The sequence below is a fragment of the Ascaphus truei genome, chromosome 13 (genome assembly GCF_040206685.1).
Source record: "Ascaphus truei isolate aAscTru1 chromosome 13, aAscTru1.hap1, whole genome shotgun sequence".
In the NCBI taxonomy this organism is placed as follows: domain Eukaryota; kingdom Metazoa; phylum Chordata; class Amphibia; order Anura; family Ascaphidae; genus Ascaphus; species Ascaphus truei.
The window spans coordinates 51,197,476-51,222,488 of record NC_134495.1 but is presented as its reverse complement, the minus strand read 5'-3'; the positions used below and the strand labels follow the sequence as shown (position 1 = coordinate 51,222,488).

Genomic DNA, 25,013 nt, shown 5'->3' with positions numbered 1-25,013 from the left:
ATGAAGGACTGATAACCCCTATCCACAAAAAAGGAGACAGGATGGACCCATCCAATTACAGAGGAATCTGTGTCAGCAGCACCCTGGGGAAACTGTTCAACAGCATCTTGAACAGCAGAATCCTCACCTTCCTGACAGAGCAGTGTGTACTGAGTAATAACCAGACAGGCTTCCTGCCAAACCACCGCACCACGGATCACATCTATACCATACACAGCCTGATTAATAAGCACATCCACAACACCAACAAGGGCAAAATCTTTGCTTGCTTTGTGGACTTCAAAAAAGCCTTCGACTCCACCTGGCATCCAGGTCTATTGCTGAAAATACTAGACAGCGGAATAGGGGGGAGAACATACGACACGATCAAAAGTATGTACTCTGAAAACAAATGCTGCGTGAAAGTTAATAACAAAAGGACAGACTTATTCCATCAAGGCCATGGAGTTAGACAGGGCTGCAGTCTGAGTCCCACACTTTTTAACATTTACATCAATTAGCTTGCAGCAGCCCTAGAATCCTCCTCAGCACCTGGGCTCAACTTGGCTGGAACTGAGATTAAGTCTCTACTATACGCCGACGACCTGCTCCTGCTGTCTTCAACAGAACAAGTACTCCAACAGAAACTGGCAATACTAGAAAAATTCAGCCAGACCTGGGCATTCTCTGTGAACCTAGAAAAAAAACAGAATAATGGTATTCCAGAAAAAAATCTAAAAAACATCCAACCATATCGCAATTCACACTGGACGACAATGCACTGGAACAAACAGCGAGCTACACATACCTTGGTCTAACAATCAGCTCATCAGGGAAATTCAACCTGGCCATAAATACACTGAAGGAGAAGGCCCGCAGAGCATTTTATGCAATAAGGAAACAGATGTACCACCTCAAAACACCAATAAGAATCTGGATGAAAATATTCAACAGCATCATCACACCCATCCTTTTGTATGACAGCGAGGTGTGGGGCCCTGTAACATACCCAGACTCCATAAAACGGGATACCAGCCCAACAGAAATACTGCATCTGGAATTCTGCAAACACCTTCTCCAAGTACACAGGAGTACATCAAACAATGCATGTCGGGCTGAGCTGGGCGGTTTTCCTCTACTGCTCACTGACATTCTGGACCCAGCTAAACAACAGTCACCCACAGTCTTACTGCTACAGAGCAATACACAGCCAGGACCTCCTCACTAAACCCTGTGCCATCAAACAACTTGTCCTCTCACTCCAAGGACAAAACCCCACACAGATCAACAACCTGCCGAAAAAAGAAATCAACTCAATGTCCAACGAAATGAAGAAACAGTATGTGACTATGTGGGAAAATGGTATCCAGCGCCCAAAGAAGCTGGAAACCTACCACAGCCTACATAGAGAATACACTCTGGCACCCTACCTACTGAAGGTAAAAGACCCAAAACAGAGACAGACCCTGGGCCAGTACAGAATAAGTGCCCACAGTCTAGAAATAGATACAGGCAGACACAGACAGAACTGGAAGCCCCGGGAGATGAGACTGTGCCAAAGATGTGAGCTAGGAGAGGTAGAAGATGAAACGCACTTCCTGTTGCGTTGCGCACAATACTAGGAAGTGAGAAGTGCCCACCTAGAGAAACTCACTGCACTTATCCAGAACTTTAATAATATAGAGGAGAACCAAAAAATAGCGATCCTCCTGGGAGAAGATGAAACCACAGCAGAACTGGCTGCACACTATATCAGCACCTGCCACAGGCTGAGAGACGCCCACTAACTCCCACATCCATGTGTGAAACTGTTACCCATAAACCATGCAATCATTATACCCTAGCCCAGGGGGGCGCAAACTTTTTTCCCTGTGCCCCCCTGACGGCTGTCCCCTCACTCCCGCGCCCCCCCCCCCCAACCCCAACTTACCCGCGCTCCGGCGTAATGACGTCACGTCGTGATGTCACATGACCTCGCAGCGTCATTTTGACGCCGCGTTGCCATGGCGCCGCAGGGAGGAAGCCGCCGGAGCCACGGTTAGTTAGGTTTACAGAGGCCCTGCAGCTCCCCCGGCACTTAATTTAAGTGCCTTCGGGAAGCGCGCGGGGCCTCTGTAAACCCCGCGCCCCCCGTCGGCAGTGTCGCGCCCCCCCTGGGGGTCGCGCCCCACAGTTTGCGCACCGCTGCCCTAGCCCCTAGTATTCGTGTAATTATTGTCCCCCACCCCCTATTATTCGCGTTTTGGCAATACTGAAATGTTCTTTCGTCATGCCAATAAAGCTGATTAGAGGATAGAGGGAGATATATATATATATATATATATATATATACTGTATAGATAGATATAGAGATAGATATAGAGATAGATATAGATAGATATAGATATATATATACATACATACATATATACATACATATACACACACACACGTTTTAAGTTATGACTATGTGTTCATGTCAGGAGCATCACATAGTACACACACTCTTTTTACTCACACCAGGATGTGCCGTCTCGTGTGTCCATCTGCACAGCCTGCTTTGCTTGCTTAACGCTTTCCATGATGTTGCGGGAATTTTCCTCAGCATCTCCTGACCGCTGCTGCCTCATCACCATGGAGAGGTTACGCAAGGAGACCTTGTTTTTACACTGCCAGCGACAAACCAAGAGAAAGTAACAAGATTTTACAAAAGTCTTTGTTAATCTGCAGTGTGTCAGTGGGACATAGAGCCATTCTACCTCTGTCACCCTAAGTATGTGACGAAGTTGAGACATTAGGGGGTCTGGCATAACAACATAACAGCATTTAGGATGAAGCCATTTTGTGTGAATATTTCAATCCGCCATCTTGTCTTGTCTTTGTGAGTCTAATTTCTGTGTTTCATTTCTGTATAAACAAATGTGTGAAGCAGAGGAATGGAATTTTTTCGCTCCTAGCTAAATTTATTGATTTTTCCTCATCCAATCACCTTCAAATTGAAAGTGTAAACAAGCTAAAAGTTATGAGAACCCATGAGATAAGCTTAGATTCTTGCAGTAGAATTTATTCTCATAACATACTGTATTGCTAGGCGACAGAATAGGCACATCCCATTTAACCCCAGAATGGTTTCTAGTTGACAGGTAGTTATACAATATTGTTATGTATTACAAAATGACATCAACTTTAATATTGTTATGTATTACAAAATGAGGTAATGTTTAGTGACGTGCAAGCCCCCCCATAAAGGGGTGGAGCTTTAGGATTTAGGGTATAAATATATGGCATATCGTGTTATTATTTAGAGAGCTTTTGTTTTGAAGCTGTCTCCGTTGTGCACTTGACTTGAATAAATTCACGTGTTATTCTGTTTCAAAATAACCTCAGACTTTGTTTTTTATTTACGCTTTCCACATATGAGAGGCAGACTAGATGGAATAGAGTCATTTCAGTCTATGGGGGCTATGCACTAAGCAGTGAGCTTTTGCGCCAGACGAACATTTTTGCTCGGCCGTTATAAAGTGAAGCCAAACGCGGGATTCACTAAAAAAGTTCAGCGCATTTTGTTCCGGCCGAGCAAAAATATGCCTGATCGCCCAAGCTTACCCCCGCTATCGAGCTTAAACTTGAACTGCGCGATATCTGAAAGAAAAAAAAGCCGCCTGTAAGAACTGTGAAGCATAAATATCCATTTTAATAATAGTGTAAATGTGTAGGGGGTCTCCCGAGCTGAACCGCATTAGTTTAAGGGTCGGGGACCCCCTACTTCATGAGATACAGGCCCCGTTATAAATGCTGCAGGGGGATATCGGCACCCCATAACGGGGCCTGTATCTCATGAAGTAGGGGGGTCCCCGAGCCTGAAACCAATGCGGTTCAGCTCAGGAGACCCCCTGCTCAACTACACACAACAATAAAACATCATTCATTACGAGAGCAGATAGCCGCTATGGTAATGAAGCTGCTTTAATATAATTTTCTATTAATATTGTGCGGGTGCAGGGGGTTTCCGGAGCTGAACCGCATTAATTTCAGCCTCGGGGACCCCCTGCTTTCCGAGTTACAGTCCCAGATATGGGGTGCCGGTATCTCCTCCATTATTTACATGTCAAACGACGTGGACGCTATAAAGATGGCGGCGACACTGGCATCCGATGCCCCATACCGGGGCCTGTAACTCGGGAAGCAGGGGGTCCCAGAGCCAGAAATCAAAGAGGTTCAGCTCAGGAAACCCCCTGCTCCCGCACAAAATGAAAAAAAAAAAAAAGACATTAAAGTGGCTATCCGCTAAAGCAAGGGGTTAAGGCACAATAGCATGTTTATTGGGAACAATTGCCCCCCAATAAACATTGCAATACACAACACACCCACCCCCTGTGCCCCCCAAAACCCCTATACCCCCCTAGCATACATAAAATATCTTATTTTTTCTTTATGCACAGGAATTATACTATAGGCCGGCAGTGGCCCTCCGGTGATCCGGGTGTCCACCACTTGCCTGCGTTGCCAATCCTGTGCCCAAAACAAAAAATACATAAATAAATATTTTTAAATAAATACTTCTCCCCTCCCTCCCCTAAATACATACAGTACAATAATGGTCAAAATTACTATTATCCAGATATGGATAATAGTGCATTTGCCCATTTAAAATACAACATTAAGCAGCATAAAGTAAATAAATCTTGCACTCACCCCTGCCTGGCTGCCACGATGAAGGCCATCCTCATCACCGTCCATTTTCTCCTTTGCTACAAAACAATACAGAATAAAAAATTTTTAAAAAGACACTCTAATGTCCCCTAACCCCTTAAATCACCTTAGCGGTTAGTAACCGCTATAGTAATTAAGGGGTGAACCCACCCTCCCCCACTACCCACACGTTAGGCCTAAACACCCACCCTTGGGGATAATACCCCCTTCACCCACAATAAAAAAAAAATACACACAACAGCCCTACTAACCACCTGCTAGGCCCCCAAGAACCATTACAATATTTAATAAACAACAATACAGAACCCACCCACCCCGTGCCCCCACATAAAACCAATATTATTATTTTTTACACACAATTAAAACCACAGGCCGACGGGAGTCCCCAGGTGGCCCCCATGGGTGTCCGCAGACCCCACAGTGCACCCTGGGGGGTTCCCACAGGTGTCTTGGGGCCCTTGGGTTGTCCCCGCTAGGCTCCGTGGGCCTCCAGGTGGTCCCGTGGGTGTCAGTGGGCCCTCAGGTGGTTCCCACAGTACCATTCCTGTATTTAAAAAAATAAAACATGGCCTACATTTCAATAAATACACCTCTCCCCCTCAACCTCCTTCCCCCCCCCCCCCCCCCACCACAACCACCAAAATACATACAGTACAGTAATGGGCAAAATAACTATTATACAGATATGGATAATAGATTATTTTCCCAGTATTAAACACAAAATTAGCAATGAAGCATAAATAAAGTAAATAAAAAACATTCTACTTATCCCTGGCAATATTAAGGGCGTCCACGTCAGCTTACTGCAGGTCCATGTCCTCCATTGCCAGAAAGAATACATCGCAAAATACAATCTAATGTCCCCTAGCCCCTTAATCACCTTGGCGGTTAATAACAGCTATAGTAATTAAGGGGTTAACCCACCTTCTACCACTACCCACCCAGAAGGCCTAACCACCCTCCCAAAGCAATTACCCCCACCCTTCACCCATTCATTATTACAGTGGGTACATCATGCTCATATAATATGGTATGATTTACCAATATAACAAGAAATGGTGAAGGATTAAAAAAACAGGCCCAAATAAAAAAAACATTACATAGCCAAATCAAACGCAGCACATATAAAAATCAAACAGCACATAGCAAAATAAAAACACAGCACATAGCAAAATCAAATACATCACATAGCCAATTAAATACATATCAAATGCCAATAAAACAATTGAATGGCACAGTGGGTACATAATGCCCATATAATATGGGCATCATTTAACACTATGCCAGTCAATGGTGAACCTAAAAAAAAAAAAAACACAAACAAGATCCAATGCCATCCAAACAATCAGAAAATAAAACAAATCAAGAAGTAAACAGAACTAAATTACCACCAATTAATCCAATTTAAAATAAAGAACACAATTCACAATTAAAACACCAAAACAAAACCATTATGAAATAAATGAAAGCTCAAAGTAAACACCATCCGAAAAAATCTAACTACCAAAAAGAAGCCACTGTTAAAAAAAAAAAAAAAAAAGCACCCTCCTTGAGATAAACTATTTAAATACACCACTAAAAATTACATCTTACTAAATAAAAACTAAAATTTAAATTGCCCAAACATTTTTATACAAAGAAGCAAAATACATTTAAAATACATAAAAACAAATCATTTGCAAAAACAACCATTGATTGTCCCCTGTATGTATGTATATCCATAGAGACATACATAAATACAGTGTCAATGAATGGGCATCAAAAAAATAAATGTCATCCTCTGATTCCCGGAGACATCGCAAGCTCTCAAACCAATCCAAACAGGAACAGACCACAGGTAAAAAAAAAATCCTAAATCCTTTTCTTCACCTGAAATTTGTAATCCAATTTTGGAGTCTTCGGGGGTCTTCTGGGGTTTTCTTCTTCATCTGTATCTTCTTCCATCTTCGTAAGGCACGCCTGTGAGGTCCTATTAGAGGAGGATGTCACGTTTGGCAAACGGTTCCCACGGCTCTGATTGGCCAGTGAAAACCATGTGCCTTTCCTTTTTTTTGGTGATGTCATGTAAAGGAAATGAAGTTGGGCCAATCAGAATGGCTGTGCTTCCTTTCCCTTTAACATGATGTCATCAAAAGCAACATGGCTGCCATCACATGGCACGCGAGCCAATCAGATTGTGGAAACTATATCCCCAATCTGATTGGTTGTAGTAGACCATGTGACAGAGTTTTTGGGGGAAAAGATGTGACGTCATCCAAAAGGAGTCACATGATCTACAACAACAAATCAGATTGGCTCAAGTACCATGTGACGGCGGCCATGTTGCTTTTGATGACGTCATGTTAAAGGGAAAAGAAGCACAGCCATTCTGATTGGCTGGCTTCATTTCTTTAACATGACGTCACCAAAAAAAAAAAAAAAGCACATGGTTTTCACTGGCCAATCAAAGCCATGGGAACCATTTGCCGTCAAAGGCCTATAAAAGCCTATGTCGCCTCATTTTACGGCAAGAAGCCGAGGAGGAAGGTCCTCCTCCTCCTCCTATAGGACCTCAAGGGCGTGACTACCGAAGATGGAAGAAGATACAGATGAAGAAGACCCCCAAAACCACGAAATTGGATTTCAAATTACAAATGAAGAAAAAGAAAGAAAAAGACTTTGGATTTTTTTTTACCTGTGGCTTGTTCCTGTTTGAGTATTGGTTCGAGAGCTTGGGGTGTCTTTGGGAATCGGAGGGTGAAGACATCTAAAAAGGTAAGTAAAAAAATTGAAAGTATGTTATTTTTCTTTTACAGGTTTTTTATTTTTATTTATTTTTTTGATTCCCATTCATTGCCACTGTATTTATGTATGTCTCTTTGGAAATACATACATACAGGGGACAAGCAGTGGTTGTTTTTGCAAATGCTTGTTTTTATGTATTTTAAATGTATTTTGCTTCTTTGCTTAGAAATGTTTGGCCAATTTAAATTTCATTATTTAGTAAGATGTAATTTTTAGTGGTATTTTAAATAGTTTATTTCAGGGGGGTGCTTTCTTTTTAATAGTGGCTTCTTTTTGGTAGTTAGATTTTGGCGAATGGTGTTAACTTTGAGCTTTCATTAATTTCATAATGGTTTTGTTGTTTTAATTGTGAATTTTGGTCTTTATTTTGGATTGGATTAATTGATTGGTGGTAATATAGTTCTGTTTACTTCTTGATTTGTTTTATTTTCTGATTGTTTGAATGGCATTGGATTTTGTTTGTGATTGTTTATTTTAGGTTGACATTGACTTGCATAGTGTTAAATGATGCCCATATTATATGGGCCTCATGTACCCACTGTGCCATTCAATTGTTTTATTGGCATTTGTTATCTATTATCTTAATTGGCTATGTGCTGTGTTTTATTTTGCTATGCGCTGTGTTTTTATTTTGGTATGTGCTGTGTTTGATTTGGCCATGTAATGTTTTTTATTTGGGCCTGTTTTTTTAATCCTTCACCATTTCTTGTTATATTGGTAAATCATGCCCATATTATATGAGCATGATGTACCCACTGTACCAATGAATGGGTGATGGGGGGGGGGGGAGTTGCCTGGGAACCACCCAGGGACCCCCAGACACCCGTGGGCCCAAACCCACGGACCCGGACACCGCGGGGACCACCTGGAGGCCCACGGAGCCTAGCGGGGAGTACCCGGGCCCCCAGACACCCATAGGAACCCCTCAGGTGCACTGTGGGGCCTGCGGACACCCATGGGGACCACCCGGGGACCCCCGTCGGCCTGTTATATTAATCCTGTGTGTAAAAAAATAAATAATGGTTTTAATGTTTGGGCACAGGGTGGGTGGGTATTGTTGTTTATTAAATACTAGCTGAAATACCCGGCGTTGCCTGGGATGTAAATCCGTAATAGGTAGTATTATTTATAAATCGTGGACCAATAGGTTGAGTATTTGTTGGAAAGGTTGGATAATAATGTTGAAAAGAAAGATGGAAGAAAATGTAATACGATGTTGTATAAAAATGGTTTATTGTAAACACACCACAGTACAATGTATATTTTGGTGACATAAGTGATGTAAAAATGTGAGGCGTGTGTCCTGCTAGGGTGTGAGCGTGTGTGAGGCGGCGGGTGGGTGTTCAGTACGGGTGGCGCGTGGGTAGTGAGTGCTGGCTGTGGGTCGGGGTCCTGCTAGGGTGTGAGGCGGCGGGAATGTGGCGAGTGTGGCGGGTGTCTGTTCAGTGCGTGCGGCGGCTGTGTGGCGCAGGGGTGTGAGTGGAGGGCGGGTGAAAGGCAGAGGCGGGAGGGTGGCCGAAAGGCGGTGAAGGAGGGGAGGTGAAGGGAGGGTGAGGGGAGGTGAAGGGGGGGGGTGAGGGGAGGTGAAGGGGGGGGAGGGGGAGAGTGGGGAGGGGGAGAGTGGGGAAGGGAAGTGAAGTGGGGGGGAAGGGAAGTGGGGGGGAAGGGAAGTGGAGGGGAAGTGGAAGGGAAGTAAGTGGGGGGGAGAAAGGGAAGTGGGGGGGAGGAAGGGAAGTGGGGGGGAAGGGAAGTGGGGGGGAGGAAGGGAAGTGGGGAGAAGGGAAGTAAGTGGGGGGGAAGGGAAGTAAGTGGGGGGGAAGGGAAGTGGGGGGGGAGGAAGTGGGGGGGGGGAAGTGGGGGGGAGGGAAGTGGGGGGGAAAAGTGGGGTGACTGCGGGAGGTGAGAATTAATGTATCATGTGGCCGCTTGCTCCCCCTTCCCCCACTGTCTGCTGGTCGTCTGTCCCCCCCCCCCCCCCGAAACCTTCCGTTTGTTGTGGACGTTTGCAGACGGGGGCGCGTGCATGCGTCGGCCGCTCCCTCACCCGTCCGCCCGCTCGCTCCCTCACCCGTCCGCCCGCTCGCTCCCTCACCCGTCCGCCCGCTCCGTGGATCTGAGGCGGGAGGCAGCGTGTTGTGGCCGCTCCCCCGGCCGGCTGTCCGCTCCCCCGCTGACTGTAGCGGCTGGGGTGTGAGCTTGGTGGCAATGCGGGAAGGGAGGGCGGAGGCGCAGGGGTTGGAGGCAGCGGGAGGCACAGGGGTTTGAGGCAGCGGAAGGCACAGGGGTTTGAGGCGGCGGCAGGGGTGTGCTCTGGGAGGGGAGGTGGCGGTTTAGTTACTTACCTGGGCGGGAGGAGGTGTGTGTGTGTGTGTCACTGTTGGACCACACCGGCCAATGAGAGGTGTGCGGGGGCGGGCGGGCCAAGGGAGCCATCTGTGGCGAAAATGGGGGTAATCAGCGCATTAATAAAGGCAGTGGGCTCAGCTGGTTACCCCTATTTCGCGTTGGGGATGAAGGGGTTAATTCTATATGCATGGCTGTCCCCATTTTGCAGGCTAATCTCTACCTGCAGTGAAGTGCCTTTCTGTTCCTGTTTTAAAATGTACAGGCAGGGTGCTATTTTTTTGTCTGCCTGCCTTTGTAAGGCAGTAAGGACCAAATGTTATGCATACAGGAGCCCCCTGTTGGGATGAAAGATCCCAGATTCGTAAAGTGTCACTTAATCAGGATGTTTATGAGTAGCAGATCCTGTTACTCCTCCTGGATATTTCACACCTCGGGACCCAAACTTCAGACATTGCGTCCCCAGAAATGAGTGGCCCCTTTTTACTTAGCAGTGCTACCAAGCTGCTTACTGAGCATGCTCAGAGATACCTGAGCTGGCTGTAGGACTGGCCCATGTGACCTGGCAGGTTCTGATAGGAGGAAGATAATTCCTTGCCAATGGGATGAGGCTAATGTATCCCTTCACAGGCCCTTGTCCTTAAAAAGGCCTATACCCCTCATTCCGTGGTGATTCCTGTTTTTGTTGTTGCTGGTACCTGATTTCTTCAAGCGGATAAGACCTAAGTACAGCGGCTACGATTCCAGAACCCAAGGGGTTAAAAACATCGCAACAAGGAAACTTGCCCTGCTTCAGGATTTCGTTAGCCCTGGGGATTCCAGCAAATCCCAGAGAACCAGAAAAGACTTTGCCCATTCACAAAAGGATTGGACTGGGGCTATTTATTTGGCAATTTGCAAATGGACTATTTAAAGGACAATCTTCTGGTGCTTTGCATCTTTCTGGACATTATCCTCTGTTTCTCTACCCGTGAGTGTAATTATTAAGTTTATTCTGCAGTTGTCGTGTGTTTGCCTATCAAGGGAATAAATATCAGTTTATTTTGCTCAACCTGTTCTGCTCAATCAGGACCCACGAAATATAAATGTGTTATTAAGCGCGTCTCCCGTGACACCATCTCATTGGCCTGAGGCGGAGTGACGGGCCAAAGGTCCAATGCCTAGGGACAGGACAGACAAACACACATACGACGGTTTGAGAAATATATATATATATATATATATATATATGCAAATACAACAGTATGCTCATCTGCATGTCTTAGTCAGGTCTGCAACCCCGCCTTTCCCCATTATCACCCAGCATACAGCATACAGCACTTCCACTGCAGCAAGGGATTCTGGGAAATGACATGCAAATGAGCACACAGTGTCACTTTTTGCCTCAATAACCATTTTTAACATGGTTCCCTATAGGCTTAAGCTTGATATATATATAAATAATATAATATAAATATAATATAGATAGATTGTAATGGTTTATTGGGGGCATAGGAGGCGGGTAGTAGGGCTGTGTGTATTTTTTGTATTGTGGGTAGCAGGGGTGGGTGAAGGGGGTATTGTCCCAAAGGACGGGTGTTTAGGCCTACCGGGTTGATAGTGGTGGAGGGTGGGTTAACCCCTTAATTACTATAGCGGTTACTAACCGCTTCCGTGATTAAGGGGTTAGGGGACATTAGAGTCTTTTTTTTATTGTTCTGTATTGTTTGTAGCAACGGAGGCCATGGACGGTGATGAGGATGAGGACGGCCTTCATCGTGGCAGCCTGGCAGGGGTGAGTGTAAGACTTAATAACTTAATTATGCTGCTTAAAGTTATATTTTAAATGGGCAAATGCACTATTATCCATATCTGGATAATAGTAATTTTGCCCATTACTGTACTGTATGTGTCAGGGAGCAGGGGGGGGGCATTTATTTAAAAGTATTGTTCTTTTTTGGGGGGCCCACGATTGGTACCGCAGGCCAGCGGGGACCCCTGGACTCCTGCGGGGGATCACTGAGGGCCCCGGACTGATGCGGGGATCACCAGAGGGCCCACGGACTCCCGTGGGGATCACCCGGGGACACCCGCCGGCCTGTTGTATTAATGGTGTGCCGGAAAAAGGTAAACAATGCTTTTTTTACTGTCCTCATTGCTTTTGCACCAGCCTTTAGCTGGCGCGAAATTGTGGAGTGCTTTTAAAGTCAGATGTAGTTATCACTGTTAATTGAATCACGCGGCCTGGCAAAAAACGGCGCGTTTTGCCATTTTTTTCCCGATCTGACTTGTTTTGCTCGCGGGGCTGGAAAAATGTCTTTAAAAGGCCGATAAAGCGCTGTTATCACTGCTTAGTGAGTCACGCAGCAGCCTGTATCGGCCTTAAAAGCCACTTATCGCTCCTAAAACGACTTATCACTGCTTAGTGCATCGCCCCCTATGTATAACTTTGTAATGTGACAAACAAAGCACCAGGAAGGAAATCACTGTGTGCTACACTCAATTAACTAAATGAATACATGGGGTAATTATACATTTACTTTTAATGGTATGAGTACATACAATGAATGCCAAACTGAAAGATGGATAAAAAAAAAAAGAAATACCCGTAAAAGAAATAAAATCAACATAATTAAAAGTGTGAATCTACCCATGAGCAGTATGCAAAGTACTAATGACCTAATGACTAGTTGTACTAGTAATAGTAGGAACAGACTAATAGTGTAATCCTGTAGTGGGAGATAGATAGGTATATGGCTCGACAAATGCACTCGCCCGGGGCCGAGTGCATTTTACCCGCTTGCGAGACTTGCCGGCGGCGTCTCCCAGCATTCTCCTGCGTCCCCCCTTGCAACTCGCATGAAAATGGCTGTGCGGCGTCAAGTGATGCTGTGTTGCCATGACAAAGAGCCGCTACGAACTTATGCGGCGTCACGTTGCCATGACAACTCGACGCCTTGTGACATTACACTGGCGACACACTTTATTCGAGCTCGGCTAGTCCCACGAATTCGGGTATACCCGGGTGTATTGAGGTTTGTGACTGTTTTCTGCCCAAGTGCATTGAGGTATTTTCCAAGCAGGGATTGAAGCATTTTATTCCCGCTGGCTGCAATACTGCACAGTATATATATATATATACTGCATTACAATTCATGAATTTATGCCATCTGGTAGACACGCAAAGCATTGCAGCCTATTAAATCCTAATCATTATCATTTAACAGATCAGCCGCCCGTCAGCCAGGCATGAACCCAGGCTGGGAAGGCAAACACAACGGGGCTTGTCAGAGGTGAGGAGCGGCGCATTCCAGGTATCTGCCAGGTACATACTGGGTATTTGCTCGAATAAAGTGTGTCGGTGCAGTACGTAGCATCCATGGTCATATTGCTGGGGGAGACGCAGGAGAATGCCAGGAGATGCCGCCGATAAGATTTGCCAGTAGGTCAAGTGAGAGAGGGAAGGGGGTTACAGTCCAATAAAAATACATTCGGGCGAGTGGTATTTCTTAATAATTTTTCGAGCCATGTACGTACGTGTGTGTGTGTATGTATACACATACACCACCTAATAATAGCTTTAAACTAGGATGGAGGGGGGAGGGGAATGAAACAGATAATGAACCAAATGGAATAGATGAGGATACAAGGTGGTATGGAGGTAGAATGGGTGCAAGTGCAAGTTTGACAAGCAGTGAGATACCCATAGTAAATAGAGATAATACTAGAAAACTTCTAAAGACTAAACCAAGTGGGAGCAGAAAGGAAGGAGCAGATAAGATAATAGTACAGGCTGAAAAAAAACTTAAATAAATGCTTGCTAATGCAAGAAGCCTGACAGATAAAATGGGGGAGCTTGAATTAATAGCTACAAGGGAGCAGTATGATATCATAGGCATTACTGAAACATGGTGGGATGAAACTCATGACTGGACAGTTAATTTAAAGGGGTATTCTCTTTTTCGGAAGGATCGAACAAAAATAAGGGGAGGTGGAGTATGTCTATATGTTAAACCAGATCTAAAACCTATTATAAGGGATGATGTCTATGAAGGGAATGATGAAAATGTCGAGACATTGTGGATAGAAATTAGCAGTGGAGGTAAAAGTATAAAGAAAATGTTTGTGGGAATATGCTATAAACCACCAAATATCTGTGAGATTGAGGAAGCTAAAATACTTTTGCAAATGGAGAAGGCATCAAAACTGGGTCATGTTTGCATAATGGGGGATTTTAATTATCCAGACATAGACTGGGGCAATGAGATTAGCGTTACAACAAAAGGAAACAGGTTTTTGGGGGTGCTTAAAGATAATTATATGACCCAAATTATTGATGAACCAACCAGGAGAGGGGCAGTTCTGGATTTGGTCATATCAAACAATGTTGAAGTAATAACAAATATTCAAGTCCTGGAACATTTGGGTAACAGTGATCATAACATGGTCTCATTTGAAATAAATGATCAAAAAACAGATTACTTGGGTTCAACAAAGACTTTAAACTTTAAAAAGGCAGATTTTAATAAACTGAGGTCTAATCTAGTAGTAATACAATGGGATGATGTTTTTGCAGGGAAAAATGTAGAAGATAAATGGGCAGTCTTTAAAACATTGTTAGAAAAGCACACTTATCAGTGTATACCCTTGGGTAATAAGTATAAAAGAAATAAGTCAAAACCAATGTGGCTAAATAAACAGGTAGGGGAGGAAATGGACAAGAAGAGGAAGGCGTTTAGATTCTTTAAGTCAGAAGGGACAGAGACATCGTATCAGAATTAAGGAATGTAACAAAAATTGCAAAAGGGCAATTAAATTAGCAAAAATGGATAATGAAAAAAGGATTGCAATAGAAAGTAAGGTCAACCCTAAAAAGTTCTTTAAGTACCGTAATAACAAAAAAACGAGAAAAGAAAATATAGGACCCTTTCAGTGTGAGATGGGTAGGCAGATTATTGGAGATAAGGAAAAAGCAGAGGTATTAAACAAATTCTTTGCCTCTGTGTTTACCAGGGAAGAATCAAGTTCAATAGTAGTGCCTCAGGAGGAAGCCACAACCTCCATATTAATGAAAATTGGTTAACTGAGGAAGAAGTTCATAAGCGACTTGAAATAATTAAAGTAAATAAGGCACCTGGCCCCGATGGCATACATCCAAGAGTTCTCAAGGAGTTAAGCTCAGTAATAGCCAAAACATTATATTTAATATTCAAGGACTCCATTTCCACAGGCTCAGTACCACAAGATTGGCGTAAAGCAGATGTGGTGCCTATATTTAAAAAGGGAGCTAGATCACACCCGGGGAATTACAGACCTGTAAGCCTGACTTCAATCGTAGGGAAACTACTTGAAGGTTTAATACGGGATAATATTCAGGAATACCTAATGGAAAACAAAATTATTAGTAATAGTCAGCATGGATTTATGAAGGATAGATCTTGCCAAACTAACCTTATTTGTTTCTTTGAGGAGGTAAGTAGGAATTTAGACCAGGGTAATGCAGTTGATGTGGTCTACTTAGATTTTGCAAAGGCTTTTGATACGGTTTCACACAAGAGGTTGGTGTACAAAATAAAGAAAATTGGACTCAGTACTGTAATAATATATGCACCTAGACTGAAAACTGGTTAAAGGACAGACAACAGAGGGTTGTCATAAATGGAACTTTTTCAGGTTGGGCTAAAGTCGTGAGTGGAGTACCTCAAGGATCGGTACTGGGACCCCTGCTTTTTAACTTGTTTATTAATGACCTTGAGGTTGGGATCGAGAGCAAAGTCTCCATCTTTGCTGATGATACTAAATTGTGAAAGGTAATAGAATCAGAGCAGGATGTAATTTCTCTTCAGAAGGACTTGGAGAGACTGGAAACGTGGGCAGGTAAATGGCAAATGAGGTTTAATACAGATAAATGTAAGGTTATGCATTTGGGATGCAAGAATAAAAAGGCGACTTACAAATTAAATGGAGATATATTGGGGGAATCCTTGATGGAGAAGGATTTAGGAGTGCTTGTAGACAGCAGGCTTAGCAATAGTGCCCAATGTCATGCAGTAGCTGCAAAGGCCAACAAGATCTTATCTTGCATCAAACGGGCAATGGATGGAAGGGAAGTAAACATAATTATGCCCCTTTACATAGCATTAGTAAGACCACACCTTGAATATGGAGTACAATTTTGGGCACCAATCCTAAGAAAAGACATTATGGAGCTAGAGAGAGTGCAGAGAAGAGCCACCAAATTAATAAAGGGGATGGACATTCTAACTTATGAGGAGAGGATAGCTAAATTAGATTTATTTACATTAGAAAAGAGGCGTCTAAGAGGGGATATGATAACTATCTACTATATATTTCTGAAAGCACTGTATGTCTGCGTCCCTAGCGGCAATCTCATTGGTCCCTTGGCCCGCCCGCCCCCGCACACCTCTCATTGGCCTGAGGCAGAGTGACGGGCAAAAACACACACACACACTCACACACACACACACACACCCCTCACACACCCCTCACACACACCCCCCCCCCTCACACACACCCCCCCCCTCACACACACACACACACACCCCCCTCACACACACACACACACCCTCACTCTCCCCCGTCAGTTGGACTGCAGCTCACCTTCCACACACACCCCCCCCCCTCCTCTCCCGGTGCCCCTCACTCTCTCCCCCCACCTCACCCAAATCCCCACGCTCCGCAACATCCCCAGCCGCACCATCACCCTCACCGTGCGCTGCGGCCCTCCTGCTCAGCAGCAAACTCCAGGCTCCTCCCCCCTCGCGGCGCGGCCCAGGCCTTTTGCTCTCCCCCTCACGTGCGCCGCTACCGGAGAGGGGAAGCGCGGGCCGGGCCTCCTGCTCTCCCCCTCACGTGCGCCGCTACCGGAGAGGGGAAGCGCGGCGCGGGACTCCCCCTCACGTGCGCCGGCTCCCGGACGGAGGGGAAGCGCGGCGCAGGACTCCCCATCACGTGCGCCGCTACCGGAGAGGGGAAGCGCGGCGCGAGACTCCCCATCACGTGCGCCGCTACCGGAGAGGGGAAGCGCGGCGCGAGACTCCCCATCACGTGCGCCGCTACCGGAGAGGGGAAGCGCGGCGCGAGACTCCCCATCACGTGCGCCGGCTCCCGGACGGAGGGGAAGCGCGGCGCGGGTCTCCTGCCACTCTTGCCCCCCCAGCTTCCCGAACTCACCTCCTGCCCCAGCCAGATGCCACGGGGTCAAGGTAAGTCACCCACCCACGCACTGTCACCCACCCAGTCACCCACACACCCACCCAGTCACTTTCACCCAGTCACCCACTCACTCAGTCACCCACCCACCCACTCACTTAGTCACCCAAAAACTCACTTAGTCACCCACCCACCCAGTCACCCACCCACCCAGTCACCCACCCACCCACCCAGTCAGTAAAGTCACCCACCCACCCAGTCACCCACCCACTCAGTCTCCCACTCACCCACCCATTCAGTCTCCCACTCACCCACCCATTCAGTTTCCCACTCACCCACCCATTCAGTTTCCCACTCACCCACCCATTCAGTTTCCCACTCACCCACCCATTCAGTATCCCACTCACCCACCCATTCAGTTTCCCACTCACCCACCCATTCAGTTTCCCACTCACCCACCCATTCAGTTTCCCACTCACCCACCCATTCAGTTTCCCACTCACCCACCCATTCAGTTTCCCACTCACCCACCCATTCAGTCTCACACTCACCCACCCATTCAGTCTCACCCTCACCCACCCATTCAGTCTCACACTCACCCACCCATTCAGTCTCACACTCACCCACCCATTCAGTCTCACACTCACCCACCCATTCAGTCTCACACTCACCCACCCATTCAGTCTCACACTCACCCACCCATTCAGTCTCACACTCACCCACCCATTCAGTCTCACACTCACCCACCCATTCAGTCTCACACTCACCCACCCATTCAGTCTCACACTCACCCACCCATTCAGTCTCACACTCACCCACCCAGTCTCACCCAAAACCACCCACCCACTCACCGACCCCACCCACCCACTCACCGACCTTGAAAAAGTCACCCAGTCACCGACCCACCCACCAACCCAAAGTCACCCACCCACCCAAAGTCACCAAAACAACCCACCAACCCAGAGTCACCCACCCACCCACCGACCCAAAGTCACCCATCCACTGACCCAAAGTCATCCACCCCCGACCCAACTCACCCACCGACCCAACTCACCCACCCACCCAACCACCGACCCAAAGTCACCCACCGACCCAAAGTCACCCACCCACCGACCCAAAGTCAAACCGACCCAAAGTCACCCACCCACCGACCCAAAGTCACCCACCCACCAACCCAAAGTCACCCACCCACCAACCCAAAGTCACCCACCCACCCACCGACCCAAAGTCACCCACCCACCGACCCAAAGTCACCCACCCACCGACCCAAAGTCAAACCGACCCAAAGTCAAACCGACCCAAAGTCACCCACCCAAAGTCACCCACTCAGTCACCAACCCACCCACCCACTCAGTCACCCACACACTCAGTCAACTCAGTCACCCACCTAGCTGTCAAGGGGGGGGGGAAGCCTAACCCTGTTGTACGCCCCCCCCCAAAATTACATCCCGGGCAACGCCGGGTCTCTCAGCTAGTATACAAATATATTCAGGGACAATACAAGCAGCTTTCAAAAGAACTATTCATCCCACGGGCAGTACAAAGGACTCGGGGCCATCCCTTAAGGTTGGAGGAAAGGAAATTTTACCAGCAACAACGGAAAGGGTTCTTTACAGTAAGGGCAGTTAAAATGTGGAATTCATTACCCATGGAGACTGTGATGGCAGATACAATAGATTTGTTCAAAAAAAGGTTGGACATCTTTTTAGATGGGAAAGGTATACAGGGATATACCAAATAAGTATACATGGGAAGGATGTTGATCCAGGGATTAATCCGACTTGGATTCAGGAAGGAATTAATTTTTCCCCTTAATGGGGTTTTTTGTTTGCCTTCCTCTGGATCAATAAGTAAGTATAGATATAGAATAAAGTATCTGTTGTCTAAATTTAGCATAGGTTGAACTTGATGGACCTACGTCTTTTTTCAACCTCATCTACTATGTAACTATGTATGTAACTATGTAACCCTTATTTAGAAAGGAGGGTTCTCTAGTGACAAACCGACTCAGTGTGTCCTAGGTTACTTCTGTCGCTGTGTGTATACTGCACAGACCTAGAGAACCACCTCTGCCATTATGTTCCCCTGTAGCGGGAAGGCAAGACTCCACATCTCCTGTGGACCTTACATGGTTCAGTGCTCCAGAGAAGCAAGTCTTGGCAGATGCCACATCCATTTTCTTCCAATACGCTTCTCCCAGTTGATTCCAGCCCTCTACCAGCCCTGGGTCCAGTTTAACAGCCTTCGAGAGGGCGTCCTCGGCCTGTTGGCTGTAACTGGACGTCACATTCAAAGCCTTTCCCTTCAGCATCAGGAAGAAAGCCTTGTTCTTCCAGCCATCTAAAAGGTTATGGACAAAAAAAAATATTAAAGAATGGGCCCCACCAGCTGGCAAGGGATTAACTCACTCTCAATTCTACATTACCGTCTATATCTTCCATTTTAAGGATGGTTTTCTCCATTTCCTGCACCACATCCTGCTGCTTCCTCCCAGCCCCCTCCACGCTGTGTGCCTCAAAATAGTGGTCACGGAAATAGTACAGCCTGTCCACCAGTTCCTAAAAGAATAAAATACCTCAATGACTGAGTCTTGTTCAGAAGCATACAGGTATACCTGCGCAGAAAACAAACACTGATGCACTGTGTAACAATAAAGAAAATTATTGCGCTAACCTTCGTGTCTGTGTTTTGATGGGATAAATAAACATATTATAGACCTTGTGTAAAGAAAAGTATCCTTATGGTTGCTCTCTGTAGATTACCTTCCTTATTATAAAAATGTACTTTTAATACATATAGCCTACATTAATAAAACCATGAAATGAGAAAAGTGTGCACACACACACGCACATATAGTGCAGAATAAATGAGTACTTCAGTATTAGGTGATACCTTTTTTATTTGGACTAAAAGTTTATGTCATAGGACAAGCTTTCGACTGCTTTTGAATCATATACAGTATACTACATTCCTGGATGTGCAGTAGTATGATCCTTTAATATTGAGTGTTTCATGGTTGTGACTGGCTGTGGGATCTTGGCATATATGTTTACAACGTGTGTTGTTGCACGGTTTTGTGCCATTATCAGTGTCTTTAAGTTCGTTATGAAGTTTTCTGTTGACCAATTTCTGTTTGAGGTTTGGTGGTTGCCGGAACACCAGAATGGGAGGTTTGGGAAAGATTTTTTTTAATGTCACATCCTCTGCCAGCATGGGTTGCGGAACTTTGATTATTTTTCGTGTGCCCCCTAAGGTAGGGTTGTATGTGGCCACTAGTGGTATGCGTGTGGTAGGTTCTGTCTGTATTGTAGCAGGTGGTCTCGTGAGGCTTTTAGTGCAGATGTAATAGTTCTGGCAAAAGTCTTTGGCTTGTATCCATTCTGAACGATTCGGTCAGGGTTGTTAAATGCCCGTTTCTGTCTTCAGTGTCAGAGCATATGCAGTGGTATCTTATAGCCTGGCTGTGTAAATACCTTGCTTTGCATGAGTGGGATGGAAGCTGGAGTTGTGGAGGTAACTGCATCTGTTGGTTTATTGTATACCAACAAGAGAGTCTCCTAGATGGCTGCAGTGTATCCGTGATTTCTGAATGTGGTTGAGCAAGTTTGCTCCACCCTTTTGCATGGTGCTACTTGGACTCACATACGGGTAGACTTGGGCTCATTCCCCTCTCAACTGATTCATATCAAGGACTGTGCAACCAGGACATTGACAGGCAATACTCCCCCATTCATTCTGGGATATAGTCTCTTACCTAGTGAGCCTGGTGCTTGGGTCACTTTTTGGAGGTTTGGAACAAGGGAGAGGGAAGTACCTGTGGTCATCCAGACCGTAGGGAACGGGCCAGAAGAAGGAGTTCATCCCCCGAAACATTGCCCCCCTCTACTTGCTTTTCATTTGTTTCCTCCCCATTTGTTGTTTTTCCCTCCACTTCCCTTCCTTCCCAACCCCTCCCCCCCACTTCTGGTTTCCTCCCCTTGTTGCACACACCCCGCCTCCAGAGTACCCTTTTTCCCCTAAGGTGCCATTTGCACCTATGGTGGTGTTTATATTTGCATCATTTTTGTGCATACACATTAAATATATACCCTTTGCTGATTATCAGTTTGCTTTCTCTTTGTGTGCTGGGAACCTTATATTTTTTACTATTTATCTAACCCTTCTAATATGTTTTTTTTTGTTTGTTTTTTAGACAAAACTTTGATACAGGGTTTACCAAGAAGAGAGAGGAACTATGCACTGGGAATCGATCAAACGTCAGTATTCCTCACCTTATCGGGGAAAAGAGAAGAGGAGTTAGGAGGTGGTAGAACTCTTTAAAAGGAAGGAGAATGGACGACTAGGTTCCATTGCGGAAAACAAATGGTATTCATAATCTGCCTTCCCATATCCTCACTCCAGATCAGATCCCTCAACAAAGGCCTGACATTTGCACCTTGTTCAGGACCCAATTCTTTCGATTTGTTTGTGGATTTGAATAGTTTCATACGCAAACTTACTCTCAAAAGACATTTTGCAATTAAGGATCAAAAAGTTAGGGATTCATCACCTTTCAATAGCCAAGAGAAGTTGTGTATACAAGCTCTAACTTTGTTGTATGTATGTCCCCCCCCCCCTTGACAGCTAGGTGGGTGACTGAGTTAACTGAGTGTGTGGGTGACTGTGTGGGTGGGTGACACTTGACTGAGTGGGTGGGTGGGTGGGTTGGTGACTGAGTGGGTGACTTTGGGTCGGTGGGTGGGTGACTTTGGGTCGGTGGGTGGGTGACTTTGGGTCGGTGGGTGGGTGACTTTGGGTCGGTGGGTGGGTGACTTTGGGTCGGTGGGTGGGTGACTTTGGGTCCGTGGGTGGGTGACTTTGGGTCCGTGGGTGGGTGACTTTGGGTCCGTGGGTGGGTGACTTTGGGTCCGTGGGTGGGTGACTTTGGGTCCGTGGGTGGGTGACTTTGGGTCCGTGGGTGGGTGACTTTGGGTCCGTGGGTGGGTGACTTTGGGTCCGTGGGTGGGTGACTTTGGGTCCGTGGGTGGGTGACTTTGGGTCCGTGGGTGGGTGGGTGACTTTGGGTCCGTGGGTGGGTGGGTGACTTTGGGTCCGTGGGTGGGTGGGTGACTTTGGGTCCGTGGGTGGGTGGGTGACTTTGGGTCCGTGGGTGGGTGACTTTGGGTCCGTGGGTGGGTGACTTTGGGTCCGTGGGTGGGTGACTTTGGGTCCGTGGGTGGGTGACTTTGGGTCCGTGGGTGGGTGACTTTGGGTCCGTGGGTGGGTGACTTTGGGTCCGTGGGTGGGTGACTTTGGGTCCGTGGGTGGGTGACTTTGGGTCCGTGGGTGGGTGACTTTGGGTCCGTGGGTGGGTGACTTTGGGTCCGTGGGTGGGTGACTTTGGGTCCGTGGGTGGGTGACTTTGGGTCCGTGGGTGGGTGACTTTGGGTCCGTGGGTGGGTGACTTTGGGTCCGTGGGTGGGTGACTTTGGGTCCGTGGGTGGGTGACTTTGGGTCCGTGGGTGGGTGACTTTGGGTCCGTGGGTGGGTGACTTTGGGTCCGTGGGTGGGTGACTTTGGGTCCGTGGGTGGGTGACTTTGGGTCCGTGGGTGGGTGACTTTGGGTCCGTGGGTGGGTGGGTGACTTTGGGTCCGTGGGTGGGTGGGTGACTTTGGGTCCGTGGGTGGGTGGGTGACTTTGGGTCCGTGGGTGGGTGGGTGACTTTGGGTCCGTGGGTGGGTGGGTGACTTTGGGTCCGTGGGTGGGTGGGTGACTTTGGGTCGGTGGGTGGGTGGGTGACTTTGGGTCGGTTTGACTTTGGGTCGGTGGGTGACTTTGGGTCGGTGGGTGACTTTGGGTCGGTGGTTGGGTGGGTGAGTTGGGTCGGTGGGTGGGTGAGTTGGGTCGGGGGGTGGATGACTTTGGGTCAGTGGGTGGGTGACTTTGGGTCGGTGGGTGGGTGGGTGACTCTGGGTTGGTGGGTGGGTTGGTGACTTTGGGTGGGTGGGTGACTTTGGGTGGGTGACTTTGGGTGGGTGACTTTGGGTGGGTGGGTGACTTTGGGTGGGTGGGTGACTTTGGGTGGGTGGGTGACTTTGGGTCGGTGGGTGGGTCGGTGACTGGGTGACTTTTTCAGGGTCGGTGACTGGGTGGGTCAGTGACTGGGGTCGGTGACTGGGTGGGTCAGTGAGTGGGTGGGTGGGGTCGGTGAGTGGGTGGGTGGTTTTGGGTGAGACTGAATGGGTGGGTGAGTGGGAGACTGAATGGGTGGGTGAGTGGGAGACTGAATGGGTGGGTGAGTGGGAGACTGAATGGGTGGGTGAGTGGGAGACTGAATGGGTGGGTGAGTGGGAGACTGAATGGGTGGGTGAGTGGGAGACTGAATGGGTGGGTGAGTGGGAGACTGAATGGGTGGGTGAGTGGGAGACTGAATGGGTGGGTGAGTGGGAGACTGAATGGGTGGGTGAGTGGGAGACTGAATGGGTGGGTGAGTGGGAGACTGAATGGGTGGGTGAGTGGGAGACTGAATGGGTGGGTGAGTGGGAGACTGAATGGGTGGGTGAGTGGGAGACTGAATGGGTGGGTGAGTGGGAGACTGAATGGGTGGGTGAGTGGGAGACTGAATGGGTGGGTGAGTGGGAGACTGAATGGGTGGGTGAGTGGGAGACTGAATGGGTGGGTGAGTGGGAAACTGAATGGGTGGGTGAGTGGGAAACTGAATGGGTGGGTGAGTGGGAAACTGAATGGGTGGGTGAGTGGGAAACTGAATGGGTGGGTGAGTGGGAAACTGAATGGGTGGGTGAGTGGGAAACTGAATGGGTGGGTGAGTGGGAAACTGAATGGGTGGGTGAGTGGGAAACTGAATGGGTGGGTGAGTGGGAAACTGAATGGGTGGGTGAGTGGGAAACTGAATGGGTGGGTGAGTGGGAGACTGACTGGGTGGGAGACTGACTGGGTGGGAGACTGACTGGGTGGGAGACTGACTGGGTGGGAGACTGACTGGGTGGGAGACTGACTGGGTGGGAGACTGACTGGGTGGGAGACTGACTGGGTGGGAGACTGACTGGGTGGGAGACTGACTGGGTGGGAGACTGAGTGGGTGACTGAGTGAGTGGGTGGGTGACTAAGTGAGTTTTTGGGTGACTGAGTGAGTGGGTGGGTGACTGAGTGAGTGGGTGGGTGACTGGGTGAAAGTGACTGGGTGGGTGTGTGGGTGACTGGGTGGGTGACTGGGTGGGTGACATTGACTGACTGACTGGGTGGGTGACTGGGTGGGTGGGTGACTGGGTGGGTGGGTTACTGGGTGGGTTACTGGGTGGGTTACTGGGTGGGTGGCTTGACTGAGTGAGTGAGTGGGTGGGTTACTGAGTGGGTGGGTGACTGAGTGAGTGGGTGGGTTACTGGGTGAAAGTGACTGGGTGGGTGACTGAGTGGGTGGGTGACTAAGTGAGTTTTTGGGTGACTAAGTGAGTGGGTGGGTGGGTGACTGAATGGGTGGGTGACTGAGTGGGTGACTGAGTGAGTGAGTGGGTGACTGAGTGAGTGGGTGGGTGACTGGGTGGGTGGGTGACTGGGTGAAAGTGACTGGGTGGGTGTGTGGGTGACTGGGTGGGTGACTGGGTGACAGTGCGTGGGTGGGAGACGGTGGGTGACTTACCTTGACCCCGTGGCATCTGGCTGGGGCAGGAGGTGAGTTCGGGAAGCTGGGGGGGGGGGGGCAAGAGTGGCAGGAGACCCGCGCCGCGCTTCCCCTCCGTCCGGGAGCCGGCGCACGTGATGGGGAGTCTCGCGCCGCGCTTCCCCTCTCCGGTAGCAGCGCACGTGATGGGGAGTCTCGCGCCGCGCTTCCCCTCCGTCCGGGAGCCGACGCACGAGAGGGGGAGTCCCGCGCCGCACTTCCCATCTCCGGTAGCGGCGCACGTGAGGGGGAGTCCCGCGCCGCGCTTCCCCTCTCCGGTAGCGGCGCACGTGATGGGGAGTCCCGCGCCGCGCTTCCCCTCCGTCCGGGAGCCGGCGCACGTGAGGGGGAGTCCCGCGCCGCGCTTCCCCTCTCCGGTAGCGGCGCACGTGAGGGGGAGAGCAG

The 25,013-nt window shown here is 48.0% G+C and overlaps 1 protein-coding gene across 4 annotated transcripts in view; it reads right to left on the bottom strand.

The window, feature by feature from the left end:
* The window catches only part of LOC142465200 (tetratricopeptide repeat protein 5-like), a 59,802-nt gene that overhangs the window by 5,001 nt on the left and 29,788 nt on the right, over positions 1-25,013 (bottom strand). For 3 of the 4 annotated variants that reach the window (XM_075569202.1, XM_075569199.1, XM_075569201.1), the window contains 5 exons: positions 19,376-19,508; positions 19,079-19,290; positions 9,798-9,888; positions 4,654-4,709; positions 2,477-2,627 (listed from right to left, as the gene is read on the bottom strand). In XM_075569202.1, the coding sequence (XP_075425317.1) occupies positions 2,477-2,627; positions 4,654-4,709; positions 9,798-9,888; positions 19,079-19,290; positions 19,376-19,412 (547 nt within the window). In that variant the 5' untranslated portion in view covers positions 19,413-19,508. The remainder of the gene's footprint in view (positions 1-2,476; positions 2,628-4,653; positions 4,710-9,797; positions 9,889-19,078; positions 19,291-19,375; positions 19,509-25,013) is intronic. The other variant, XM_075569200.1, reaches the window with a different exon arrangement.